We start from the raw sequence: 13862 nt of genomic DNA, 5'->3' as shown, positions 1-13862 counted from the left end.
ATGCCTGCTGCTGCTTGATTCACCCTCGTGCCTTGGCTGTATTCCTTAAAGACTCTCTCCGATCATCGACTTTGCACTGCAGATCCGGCGACTGCTGCAGCTCGAGTCCTCGCAAAGATACCCTGCAAGCCTGGAGCTCCAGGCTTGCAGGGTATCTTTGCGAGGACTCGAGCTGCAGCAGTCGCCGGATCTGCAGTGCAAAGTCGATGATCGGAGAGAGTCTTTAAGGAATACAGCCAAGGCACGAGGGTGAATCAAGCAGCAGCAGGCATCACAAGCGCTACAGCTGGTCTTTAAAGGGTCAGCATAGGAATCTGGTGAGCGCATTTATAGTCTCTCATGGTGCCACGGGCTGCATGCAGACACACTGAGTCCTCAAAGGGTGCCATGTGAACGTTAACAGCACTGGTTTCATAGCACTGGTGGAGGGATTGTTGATATTTTGGTATCCAAACTGGTTTACGCTATGTACACCCCCTGTTCCCCTCCCCCTCCATTTCTCTGAGCTATCTGCAGGAAGAAGGTCACTGGAACTGCGGGGTATTTCAAACAAGCTTGATTGCTGGCAGCACTGGTACCAGCCTCTAAACATCGGTGAGAGTATTACTGCATACTAATCAGTACGGCAGCGTCGGGAAGCATATACTGTGTTGACTGTGTTGGGAGTGCACTACATCGATCCTAGGGTGTGGACACTGATGGTTGATTGCCTATTGAACTGTTTCTCAAGTCTTAGAGACTCTTTGTCATATATATATATATATTTTTTTCATGTTCTATATTACTGGTTTTTGACTGTTTTCTAGCATTAGATGCAAACACTGTGATATAGCTCCTGAATTGAAGTGCACAGAGTGAGCGCTGTACACACTTCCAACTATTTACTTTAGGGAGGTGATACCCCCCACGTGTATAGCGATCCCCTGAGGTACTTCCTTGGTTACAACCAACACACATTGAAAGGGTAAGAAGGAAAAGGGTAAGGGTGGAGCGCCCAGACCACATAGTTTCTAAAGATTTATTTGGTTGTTGTGCAATCCTTTTTTTTTTTTGTGAGACTTATTACTGTATTGGTGGTAGGTAGTAGCGCATGGTATAAAGCTGCAGGAGGCTTTGGCTTTTCCATATCCATAGCCATGCTGATGGTCTTTTTAAACGCTGATCTTTTTAGTCTTGTATGGAGTTGGTAGGGCTGGTGGTTTGGATGCTTTCCAGGCGGCCGCGCAATCAAGCATGCGCAGTAATGCGTAATATGACAAATGCGGAAATGACCTCGAGGTCATTCCCCATGGCCTGTTGGCTGCGAACAGTTCGCCACATCACTAATGAGCAGTGGGAGTGGAGGTCGGGTGTCGGAACAGACGGTGGGACCGACCCTTGGATTAGGACGGATGGTGCACGCCACTTTGTTTCTTAGCTTTTTTGTTAATACTTGCTGTCTTTCACCTGAAAGAAACTGTTGAGCCTAACACAAAACTCTGCACTTGGTAACTACAGGAATCCTGAGTTGGGGTCTTTTTTAATAGTACAAGTGACAGCTAATTTTAAAAGTAGCATAGTGTGTTTGAACGTTTTTCAAAATCTCTTTCCAAGTAAATCAGTCATGAAAAATTGTAATGGTGGCAGTGCTGATCTCCTCATGAATAGGGTTTCCTGGCTGTTAAGCCAATCCTTGGGCTATGCTAATTTCCAAACCATTCCATTAGAACAAGCAACGCAGGTTAAGTGTTCTGCATACAAGTATTGTTGCCAAAGGATCTACATTACTGCCAGGAAGCTAGCATTGTCAGAAAGAGGTCAGCTATGGCATGCTCCATACTTCTCTTATAACAGGAGTATTGTATTGGTGTGGGGCACACAGAGATATAATATGCAGGCCTTTGTTTGTCTTCCAGACGTTGTGTATACTCGCCAACATAGCAGATGGCACATCAGCAAAAGACCTTATCATGACGAATGACGATATCTTACAGAAAATAAAGTATTATGTGGTAAGTGACAAACCTCCTTTCCTGAAACTGCTTCTGGTATTGTCATCTGGAATGTTAGAAGAAATAAGCCACTCTTTAAAGAAAGAACTGGGACTCCACCTGGATAATTTAAAACTTTTGCTTTACTTCGCATATCACATTGACAACAAGCTCAACGTTTTGGTCGCTGAGACCTTCATCAAGTGTCTGAGTGACCAAAACGCTGTGCTTGCTGTCACTGATATGTGAAGTAAAGCAAAAGTTTACAAATTTTCCAGGTGGAGTTCCAGTTCTTTCTTTGAATTGTGGTTCTTGTTTACCCCATTTGGGCCATGCCCAAAATTGGAAGCATGAAACGGTTGTCTTGATATCCTGAAGCTTTCAGAGTTCCTTTCACTGGAACTGAATTGAATCCCATGAATGCCAGGGGCGTATCAATAGGGGTTGCAGAGGTTGCGAATGCATCGGGGCCCTTGGACCAGAGGGGTTCCGAAGGGCCCTCCCTCAACTTCAGTATTAGCTCTCTATTTGTCCTGTGCTCATAATAATGACTTCTATAGATACTTTGATTAGTGGTAATCATGAACAAACTGCTCCCCATTCCCTTCTTGCACCTCTGACACTGTAGTTGCCATTGGCAGATTTTATTGCGCTGCATCAATGGTTATGTATAGAGTGCTTGGGGGGCCCCATGTAAAACTTGCACCGGGGCCCACAACTCCTTAGCTACGCCACTGACTGAATCCTATGAATGAAAGTAAAGAGAGACTCCAGGCCTACAGACTGGTGAACCTATGATGTGGTAATGCTGCACACTGCTCTGAATGTATATACAGGGCAATCTATGTTTGGGTAAGTGGGGTTTGTCAGGTATCCATAATTGAAATTGAACGGCCTTTCTATGATTTCATAGTCCGGAAGGACTATAAGATGATAGTCTTGAGTCAGTATGCCACCTTTAACCTTTTAGCAGACCCACCCAAGTTGACCCATTTTAGACAACTTGGAGCCAGGGCAGCAGAGGCTGGCTAAACTCGAACTGCCTAATGCAGCTTAAAGCAGAGCTGGGCACATGGAGCGCTTTCATATTAACCTGTTCCGGATGCTGGCTTGGTTCTCCTCTTCCTCCACCGAGCGGGTGCTGCAATGTTGACATCCTCTTCTGGGTTCCAATCACATGATATGACGTGATCAGTATCCAGAGGACGGTGTCAGCGTTGCAGCACTGCTCAGTGATGGAAGAGTGTCTTCCAGAACAGGTAAATATGAAAGCGATCCCTGTGCCTTCTCTGCATTACAGCCTACTCGGTAGGATTAAAACAACGTTGGGAAAAAAACAACAACACTGGCTGGCCAAAAGTTAGTCTTTTAGCTTTGAATGTTGTTGTAAGACGGGGTTAGAAACTTTGAGGAGGGGGGGAAGGGGGGTTGCTTTTTCTGTTTTTACTGTTTTGAGTGTTTATTGTTATGTAGGACCCCTAGATAGAATCCTCCTAGCTCTGAGTGTATTCTTCATGTATTCTCTGGAAAACTTACTTGTGGTGGTGGGGGTTTCACCAGAATGCAGTATAGATAGAGAAATATAATCGTATAGCTGCTGTTTTATCATGCCATGAAAGGCTGGCTGTTTTGTGCGGTTTTTCATCTGGTGTATGATCAGCTTTCTGAGTTTTAGGGAACAGGTAATTTCATACTGCAGTGCTCTCAGAGAACAAGACAAGGAATGAGATCTAAATCCGCAGCTGATGCTCTCCCTCTGCTTTGCACATCACAGGGTCATTCCAACCTGAAACTCCAGCTGGCAGCAATGTTCTGCATTGCCAATCTCACGTGGAATGAAGAGGAAGGTACGGACGCTATTATCTTCTATTCTTGCACCCTATCATAGTTTTACCCGTAAAGAATACTTTTATCAGTACTTTATTAGCATAAGAAAATCATTGACCCATCTGGCTGGTATCTTATGAGATTAGACGGCGCTGGCAAACCAGGTTGTATTTTTCACAACTAATATGTTAATTTTACCCTAAAATGAGGTCAAAGCTGGCAGTGTCTAGTGAATGCATAAAGATGTTACATGCAGCTTAAAAAAAATTGTAGTAGTTTCTTGAATTTGTTATACTTAAAGGGAGTGTTAAGTCAAATTGAATGTAGCCAGTTACTTACCTTGGGCTTCTTCCAGCCTTCTGAAGTCCTCCTGGTTCCTCGCCGTTATTCCATGCTGTTTTGTTGCCCTGGTGTCCCCCTCCATAAGCAGGATGAACTCGCGAGTTGCCAGCCACTGCGCACGTCTCCTTGGTTGCATGCCCGTCACTGGAAGCTACACGCGCAGTAGCAATTTTAATTACTGCACAAGCACAGTACACTCCCAAAGACGGGAGTCTGATGGAGGAGGCGTGTGGCAAGAGTATATTAGTATTAGTATATATTACATTAGTATATTTTTTGTGCATCTCCCCCCCAATTGTTATGTCCCTGTGTCCCCCTTGTAAGCTTTGTATCTCCCTTGTGTCTTTATAAGTTCCCCCCTCTGTGTCCTGGGTCCCGTGTGTCCCCCTGTCCTGGGTTCCGTGTGTCCCCCTGTCCTGGGTTCCGTGTGTCCCCCTGTCCTGGGTTCCGGGTGTCCCCCTGTCCTGGGTCCCGTGTGTCCCCCTGTCATGGGTCCCGTGTGTCCCCCTGTCCTGGGTCCCGTGTGTCCCCCTGTCCTGGGTCCCGTGTGTCCCCCTGTCCTGGGTCCCGTGTGTCCCCCTGTCCTGGGTCCCGTGTGTCCCCCTGTCCTGGGTCCCGTGTGTCCCCCTGTCCTGGGTCCCGTGTGTCCCCCTGTCCTGGGTCCCGTGTGTCCCCCTGTCCTGGGTTCGTGTGTCCCCCTGTCCTGGGTCCCGTGTGTCCCCCTGTCCTGGGTCCCGTGTGTCCCCCTGTCCTGGGTCCCGTGTGTCCCCCTGTCCTGGGTCCCGTGTGTCTTCACCTTTTCTAAATCAGTGTTAACCTTTACAGTGACCCTAAACATATAAAGAAACTGCTATGAAGTACAACCCCTTATCCAGTGACAAGGTTCCCCAGCAAGAGATGCAGAGATGCCAAAGTGTGCCACTCCCTTGCAAATTGTGCCTGCCCCTATTTAGGTTCAGCTAGCCAAATGTGCTGCTGTATAAGGTAGCCCCCCTCCCCTGTATAGTAGTCAGATGTGCCCCCAGATTTAAGTATGGACCTCCCCCCCACCCCCAATATAGCCAGATGTGCCCTCAGTATAAGGTAGGGGTCCCTCCCAGTTTAGGTCCCTTCCGCCTCCCCCCCCCCTTCTCCGTGTAGACAGCCGGATGTGCTATAATTACACACACACACACACACACACACACACACACACACACACACACACACACACACACACACACACACACACACACACACACACACACACACACACACACACACACACACACACACACACACACACACACACACACACACACACACACACACACACACACACACACACACACACACACACACACACACACACACACACACACACACACACACACACACACACACACACACACACACACACACACCCTTATTCACTGTATCGCGCCGCGCGTGATGTGCACTGCTGTGCTACAGGTCTGTCCCAAGCTGAGAATATCCATACGCAGCCATATCATCAGTTAAAGCCAGACCTGTAGTACGGCACAGCACACTATATGCCCATATGGGGATGAGACAGGAGCTCAGCACTAGTGCAGCTGAGCGGTGTGGGAACGCGTATCGGGTATGTTTCCATGCGGTCTTGCTCGCAGTCTGTATCTGGTGTCTGGAGAGAGCGGAGGAGGCAGCAGACAGGGCAGAGGTTTGGGCACTATCGCTTAGGGGTTTGTGCTGTGCCCTTGCGTCTCTGCCTCGGCCCAGCCCTCTTATCTCAACCTAAGCTAAATTTAGCATTGGACACTTCCTGACCAGCAATGGTACCCTAGCTCACACCTTTGTAATTGATCGTTCACACATTCATATAGATTTCTTACATTGTGTTATTTTTTTCATAAAGGTTCACAAGAGCGCCAGGATAAGTTACGGGAAATTGGGATTGTTGAGCTCCTTCAGAAGCTTAGCCAATCATCAGATCCAAATGTCTGTGATAAGTAAGTACAAAATAGTTCCTTATGCAGTTTATTATGCCTGTTGGAGGTCCATGTTTCTCTGCCAGTTACAGCACACAGTACTCATTACACACAGTGTTAAAGCTAATCTGAAGCAACTATTTTTTTTTTTACTGTGTAAAAGTATATATTTTCTTTCATTCCTACCTACTGTTATACCCATGACTATTTAAGCCCCAAACTCCAAAATCACTGGAAAAGGTATTTGACCTGCTTGGTCAATTACTGTTACAACAGGAAGAGGCATAACTGATCTCTGTAGCTCTGCCTCACATACGCTCATCTCCGCCCCTTCTCTTCTCATTACCACTGTCCATGTGATGCATCCATTCGATGCTGGGTGTCTCACTGTGCAGAATGCACAATACTGCAGATACTTGCTTTGGGCGCCTGCACAGTACTATTCTACGCTGGATAGAGCGCACTGCGCTTGCGCAGACTGGCCGAAGTTAGGAGAACTGGTACAGAAGATGGAGAAGACTGAGGACAGCGGCGTGGGAGCGATCCACACGGATGGGGCTGGAGGAAGCCCCAGGTATGTATACATCTTTTAATATCATTTCTCTCTGGTTTTCTTCAAAGTGCCTTACTCATAATGAGCAATCAGATTCTTTCTTTTATTAAAGGTGCCCATACACTCGTCAGATTGGCAGCAGATAGATAAGAAATGCATCTGATGATCTATCTGATGTGTTTTTAGAACATTTTTTACCAGGATAGAATTCCAATAGATTTCAGTTTGAAATCTATTGAAATTCGATCTGATGGCATTTTTTTGCCATCAGATTTCCATTAAGGCCAATGCAAAATGATAAGCAACCTCATCAGATCGACCTAGATTTTCCACCCTGCCAGTTCGATGGAAATCCATCGAAATCGATTGAAATCGGCCATCGAGCGGTCGATTGGCCAACCGATTTGCAATCGATCGATCGATTTGGATCAATCGGTCGGCCAGAAAATCGGCTGAGTGTATGGGCCCCTTAACTCTGTGCTGTATGGACTCTGACCACTAAAAAAATCTTTCCTACAAACTTTCAAAATCGGCCAGTCTTAATTTACTATATGATGTGAATAATCAAGCGTACAGAATACATTAGTAAGGGATGCTGTAATAAACTGAATAATAAAGTATAGTGTGAATGTCAGGTGTATAGTCACAAAAAGACAAAATGTAAAAGGCTGCATGTTTATCGATCAGCCAAAATGTTAAAACCATCTGCTTAACCAGCCGGGCGGTATGGACGAGCTCAGCTCGTCCATTACCGACGGAGGCTGCCGCTCAGGCCTTGCTGGGCCGATTTGCATGAAATAAAAAGCAGCACACGCAGCCGGCAGTTTGCCAGCCGCGTGTGCTACCTGATCGCCGCCGCAGCGCGGCGATCCGCCGCGTGCAGCGGCGAAATAGGGTCCCCCCAGCCACCTGAGCCCAGCGTAGCCGGAACAAACAGTTCCGGCCAGCGCTAAGGGCTGGATCGGAGGCGGCTGACGTCAGGACGTCCATGACGTCACTCTGCTCGTCGCCATGGCGATGAGGTAAGCGAAACAAGGAAGGCTGCTCATTGCAGCCTTCCTTGTTACTTCTGGTCGCTGGAGGCGATCAGAAGAACGCATCCGGAGCGCCCTCTAGTGGGGTTTCATGCAGCCAACTTTCAGTTGGCTGCATGAAATAGTTTTTTTTTAATAAAAAAAAAATCCTCCCGCAGCCGCCCTGGCGATCTTAATAGAACGCCAGGGTGGTTAATATTGTGTAGTTCCCTGCTGTTCCATCCCTTATCTGCCAAGGAAAGGACTCCATAATGCTGGGAATACACAGCTCGTTTTTTGAGCCATTTAGATGGCTCGATAGATCATTTCCATCATGTCCGATCTCGCGCTCAATCGTTTTGCCGCTCGATTCCAGATAGCAGTGAATGGAACAAGATAAGAAAAATGAGCGGAAGATAAGAGAATCGACTGCAGAATCGAGCAGCGAAACGATCGAACCGGAGAATCGAGCGACAAAAATGAGCCGTGTATGCCCAGCATTAGACCTTTAAAGGATACATGAAGTGACATGTGACCTGATGAGATAGACATGGGTATGTACAGTGCCAAGCACACTAATAACTATGCGGAGTTCCTTTTTTTTCTTTCTCTGTCTGAAAGAGTTAAATATCAGGTATGTAAGTGGCTGACTCAGTCCTGACTCAGACAGGAAGTGACTACAGTGTGACCCTCACTGATGAGAAATTCCCCCTTTACCTCTTTCTTGCTCTCATAAGCCATTTTCTGCTAGGAAAGTGATTTATAGTTGGAATTTTTTATCAGTGAGGGTCACACTGTAGTCACTTCCTTGTGAGTCAGGACTGAGTCAGCCACTTGCATACCTAACTATTTAACTCTTTCAGGCAGATAAAGAAAAAAAGGAACACAGCATAATTATGTGTGCTAGGCACTGTACATACACATGTCTATCTCATCATGTCACATGTCACTCTGGGTATCCTTTAAAGGTGTCCTTTGGTATCTTACACCAGAATGTTAGCAGTAAAATCTTTATATCCTCTTATCAGACATCAGGAGAATGGTGTGTGTGGCCTTGCTGTTGTTATTATTTTTGATTTATATAGTGACCGCATCTTCTGTAACACTGTACAATGGAAAATGCAAAATACGGTTACTAGGCAATGGGCTACAGGTAAATGACAATGGAACAGGTCAGCAATGCATCGTACACGCAGGTGGAAGATATGTAACTACTTTGCTCAGCAGTGAGAACATAAAGGCAAATAGAGCTCTGCCCAATTGAACTTACAGTCTAGGGCAGGCCTGGGTAGACTTCAGCTAGATTTGTGCTGCAGCCGTTGTAAAGCCGACCCACCACTAGATGACCTGATTCCTCTAAGTGTAGTTAATTAGGGACTGTACCGTTCTTGGCGGCAAGAGTTTGGATATTGAGCTGTACCCTTTTAAGTGACAGGCAGCCACTGAGGGGACTGGCAGAGCGAGTCAGTATTCGAGAATCAGAGTCAAAATTATTGATTCACTAAGCACGACTGGGTTATGCCTAGAATTGGTTTTGGCGACCGGGTTAAAGAGAGATCCTAGTGCCATGGGGTAAGTAAGTTCTGCAGCACGCTTTGCTCAAAACTGCATATGAGGGGTACCCATACTGAGGGTAGGGGTAACCTAGCGAATACTAGGGTCACATCTGCTACCTATATGGGGGGAGCACTTTGGAATCTCCATGTCTGGTTCTGGAGAACCTTGTCCCATCCCTGGTAGGTAGGAAGTAGTCCTGTTTTATCACTATCTTGTTGTCTTTTGTTTGTCCACCCTTCCTGTCCATCTGTCTGCATGACGAATAATAATAAAAATGTGCCCCAGCATCATGCAGAAATTGTTTCTGATCTACAGACAAAAGACTTATAGGAAATGGTAGAGCAGCCTACAGTGCCGTACTGGCACTGCGTGTGATGCAAGTATACCTATAGTGTAACTGTACCTATATATTTTGCATATATATATGACAGGTAGAAGGTAGATAGGCTGGCACTCAAAACTGGCTGTGAAAAGTGTGACCTTGGTTGCTTCAGCTACAATGTGCAGTCAGCTTGCAATTTCCAGTAGTTTGGTAGAAGAAAAAGCGCTGTGCACCAAAGCAGTATGCTTGCAAATTTATTCCATAAAGGTCACATACAGACAGCAAAAACAACAGGGGTAACTGATGGATTAACAGCTGTTTCGCGGGATGAGCAGCCCGCTTCCTCAGAGACCCAGGGGTCTGTTGTTTTTGCTGTCTGTATGTGAAATTCATGGAATATATTTGCAAGCATACTGCTTTGATGCACAGCGCTTTTTCTTTTACTTAACTTCTGCAGTGTTCTCCCTAGGCTCTTTTAGCAGGTTCCTCACTCGACTACTTGTGGTGAGCATCTGGCTGTCATCGGCTCAACTCCACCTCTGCTGTAAACAGAAATATGCACAGAAGCACTGGCCCTGCATTCTTTCATCTCACCCCACTCAGCTACTTTCTCATGCCACCCGGCTACTTTCTCATGCCACCCGGCTACTTTCTCATGCCACGTGGCTGGAAAAAAATTCTGGGGAGAACACTGTACTAGATATTTTTCATACATGACTGATAATTTCCAATGAACTTACGTTTTCTTTTATGTTTTGTTCAGGGCAAAAACGGCACTACAGCAATACACTGCGTGATCTTGGGAAAAATCCAGGCCTTCCACACACCACCTATTTTTCTTAGACGACCACCTTTTCCATATCATCTATGGATGGACAAGACATAGTCTGGTTCTCTTGTGCACACAGTCACCTTGGACTCTCTTTGCTTTATGCAGCTTATAATGCAAGGCTCAGTCTGCCGCTGCATAATGGACTACTTTCTATATAATCCTTCCACCCCTATGGATTATTAGTATTACCTTCTTTTGTTTTGACTTTTTTTTTTCCCTCTGAGCTACTATGGATTTTTAATGCTGTTTCTGCAATCTTTTTGTGTGCGTGGCTAAATACCTCAACCTCTTATTTTTCCTCCCTTTGCTTGCACACCTTTCAAGATTTAACATACAAGAACTTGGAATTGATTCTACATTTTGTCCCAGTCATCATCCCAGGGCAGAGAAGTTGCTGTAAGAAAACAAAAAGAAAGAGAAAAAATACAAAGTTCTATACAGTTTGTATAATGTTATTTAATAAAAAAAACAGTGTATAAATATAAATATATATATATAAATACATATATATATATAAACATGCACAAGACGTGCAGGACAATAAGTGCCCCTAAAGTTTATGTTAAATTTTTGAGCGTACAGATATTTGTAAGTAAAATATATGAATTTCTGAAGTGAGTCTTTGTATATATTTTTGGTTTTCTACAGGTGACTGTTTGCCTGTGCAGTCAAAACTGAACTCATTAAATTCTTTTCTTTTAATAGCTTTTCGAGGTTTTTATTTTTAACTTGCATCAGTGGATACACCTATATCGCCAACACTGCACTCTGAATCAATGTTCCATTTATGCTGGTTTATGGCCAGTGGCAGGGCCGAGGCATAGGCTGGAGAGGCTCCAGCCTCAGGGCGCAGTGTAGGAGGGGGCGCAGAATTCATTCAGCTGTCATTCCTAATTGTGTTTGAAGCAGAAAGAAATAAGAAAAGGGGATACATGGCAGTAACTGCAAGCCATATAACTAGATATTAAGGTGTTGGGGGCCCTGGGGCACCTCTTAGTCTAATAGCAATCAGTGTGTGACGGCTGGGGTGGCAGGGATGGGGGGGCGCACTTTGGTCTCTCAGCCTTGGGTGCTGGAGGACCTTGTCCCGGCTCTGGCCAGTGGTACATGGCTACATTGGATAAGCGGAATGTTTGCCTGTCCTTTTATCTATTGGAGCAGGAAAGGGTGTCCCAAGTGCTCACACTGCTCCAGATTCATGCACATGGGAGTCAACCAGTTCACACCTGGATCCACCAAGGGAGCAGAAATACGCAGCGTATAGGAAAGAATGCCCGGGTCTACACTTAGATGTCAGCAATTATGTCTGTTTTATTTACAGTATAATTGCAAAACTCCACAATGTTTCAACCTGAAGGTCTTTCTTAAATCCACTTGAGAAAGGCCCACAGGCCGAAACGTTTTGCAGCTGTGCTATGGAACTATAAATAAAGAAACTATAATTGCTGAAAACCAGGTGGAGACCCAGTCATTCTTTCCTATACGCTTGTAGTTATTAGAGCCACGGGCCAGTACAAAACAGTGTACAAACTATATCACTTATCTGAAAAGAAATTGGTGCAATGGAAGATTTTTTTTCGAAAGCTGCCAGCTACCCACAGACATTCAACCTTGCTGCACAGATGGTAGTCTGACAAGCACATTTGCACAATCACCTCTCCTTTTTAAACTGATTTGAATTGTTTTCAGGGCCGGCTCTAGACTTTTTGCTACTTGAGTCACCTCATTTGGAATGATCGCACAGCACCCAACAATTTACTCCGCTTCATTTAATGCTCTCACATGACATGCTGCAGCTCAACACAATAGCACTCCTGCTGGCTGTGAGTCTGTGACAAACAAACCTCAGCCACTCCATTCCTCCTGAGTCAGGACAGCAGTGCCACCTCCTCCCTTCTGCTGTGCAAGTCAAAGGAAACACTGCTGCTCTCCAGCCTCTCCCTTCCTCACTCACTGCCAGACAACTCACACAGCACAACAAGCTGCTTTTCCCAAATGATGACCTCTTCACCTCACTCTCCTCTCACTTCTCCTCCTACTCTGACTGCATGCTGTTAGTGTCAATACTTTACAAACATGCAGCCCCTGTAGTCTTTGCTGCCTGATGCATGATTGTTTCATGAGAGAACCGGCCCTGATTGTTTTTAATGTACCGGGCGCCTCAGATGTTGCTTTTTTAAGTTGTAACACACCTCAGTAGTCTTAAAGGGAACCTTAACTGAACCATAGGATTCCAGAGCGGCTCCGAGGGCACAGGACTGCTGCAGGGGGCTGATAATAGCCCCAGGTAAGTGAAACTCTTTACCCCCCGTTCAGTTAAGGTTCCCTTTAAGTCCGACGAGCACATTTGGTCTGTATACAATCTGAAGATGTCCCTATAAACCTTGTACACCAAATTCTGCTTTGCTTACCTAACAGCCCTGTTTCAGTTTCAGATAGGAAAACATAGGCAAAAGTTCAGCAATGTGATGTTAAACGTGGAAATCCTTTTACTTTTGTGCATTGGTTGCATAAATATGCAATGCTTACCGGTATTTAAACTTATCAAATGTTTCTCCAATAATAAATATTTGTTGATGGCAGGGATGATTTTTGCACCAGATACCACTACCTTAGTGACTGATGCCTCTGTTTTAGCTGACCATTAAATTGTTTTTGGATTCCTTTTTAGTTTGGTAGATGTCCCATAGAGAATTCAACCAATGGGTGTAAGAGGAGCAAACTCATTGAAATAAAGTAAGATACTAGGGCCCATATGCAATTCACTATTTCTCCTAAGTTTTCTTCTCGGTCATATTTTCATACCTTGGAAATAAAATACCCTTTAAGCCACCAGCAAGCAAAAAACAACTCTGAATAATTTTGACAGTACCTTTTTTCCCTACTTTTGATATTTTTTAAATTGCAGAATGCTGAAAAGTTATTTTAAACATGAAAAATGATCTCCTAGGAGAAAACCTGGATGAAAAGTGAATTGCATATGGCCGTAAGTGTTGAAAGGAAAATTTTCTGCCTGTTTATCTCCTTCTACTATGGTACAATTTTAAAGGGCACTATCAAAGGCACCCAGTATATATAAAACACTTAAAATCAGCTTAAAACAAACAAGCAGTGTTGGTCCTACCAGAGACGGATCTAGGAGGGGGGGGGGGGGGGGGCAAGCGGGTATCTTGCCCCAGGCGCAGTTTGTTGAATTCTTAAAAATGAATGGCAGTTTAGGCGCCAAAACCTGACCTTTAGGCGCCAAAACCTGACCTTGCCCCAGGCGCAACTTGGTCTTGATCCGTCCCTGGGTCCTACCTCTCCTGAAGAAATAAGGCTGTATTTACTGGAAATTAAGTTTCGTTCTAGCAATAAAACAGACAATGCGTTTTCACGGGTTTTAGCCCATTTCCTCGGGTCAATCTAAAACAAAGACGTGCCTTACAGTTTTGCTAGACAAGTGTGAGCGCTTTAGTCTCACGGTTATTTATCCAGACTGTAAGGTACTGTTTTTTCAG

At 45.1% G+C, this 13862-nt stretch overlaps 1 protein-coding gene across 4 annotated transcripts in view; it reads left to right on the top strand.

Annotated features, from left to right (window-relative positions):
- ARMC8 (armadillo repeat containing 8) overlaps nucleotides 1-11066 on the top strand; it is a 182587-nt gene extending 171521 nt beyond the window's left edge. For all 4 annotated transcript variants that reach the window (XM_068245238.1, XM_068245236.1, XM_068245237.1 and 1 more), the window contains 4 exons: nucleotides 1896-1991; nucleotides 3745-3817; nucleotides 6013-6106; nucleotides 10294-11066. In XM_068245238.1, the coding sequence (XP_068101339.1) occupies nucleotides 1896-1991; nucleotides 3745-3817; nucleotides 6013-6106; nucleotides 10294-10327 (297 nt within the window). In that variant the 3' untranslated portion in view covers nucleotides 10328-11066. The remainder of the gene's footprint in view (nucleotides 1-1895; nucleotides 1992-3744; nucleotides 3818-6012; nucleotides 6107-10293) is intronic.
- The last annotated feature ends 2796 nt before the right edge of the window (nucleotides 11067-13862 follow it).

The sequence above is a fragment of the Hyperolius riggenbachi genome, chromosome 7 (genome assembly GCF_040937935.1).
Source record: "Hyperolius riggenbachi isolate aHypRig1 chromosome 7, aHypRig1.pri, whole genome shotgun sequence".
NCBI classification, from domain to species: Eukaryota; Metazoa; Chordata; class Amphibia; order Anura; family Hyperoliidae; genus Hyperolius; species Hyperolius riggenbachi.
Note: the sequence above shows the minus strand (reverse complement) of the source record. Positions and strands in the feature narration are given on the sequence as shown.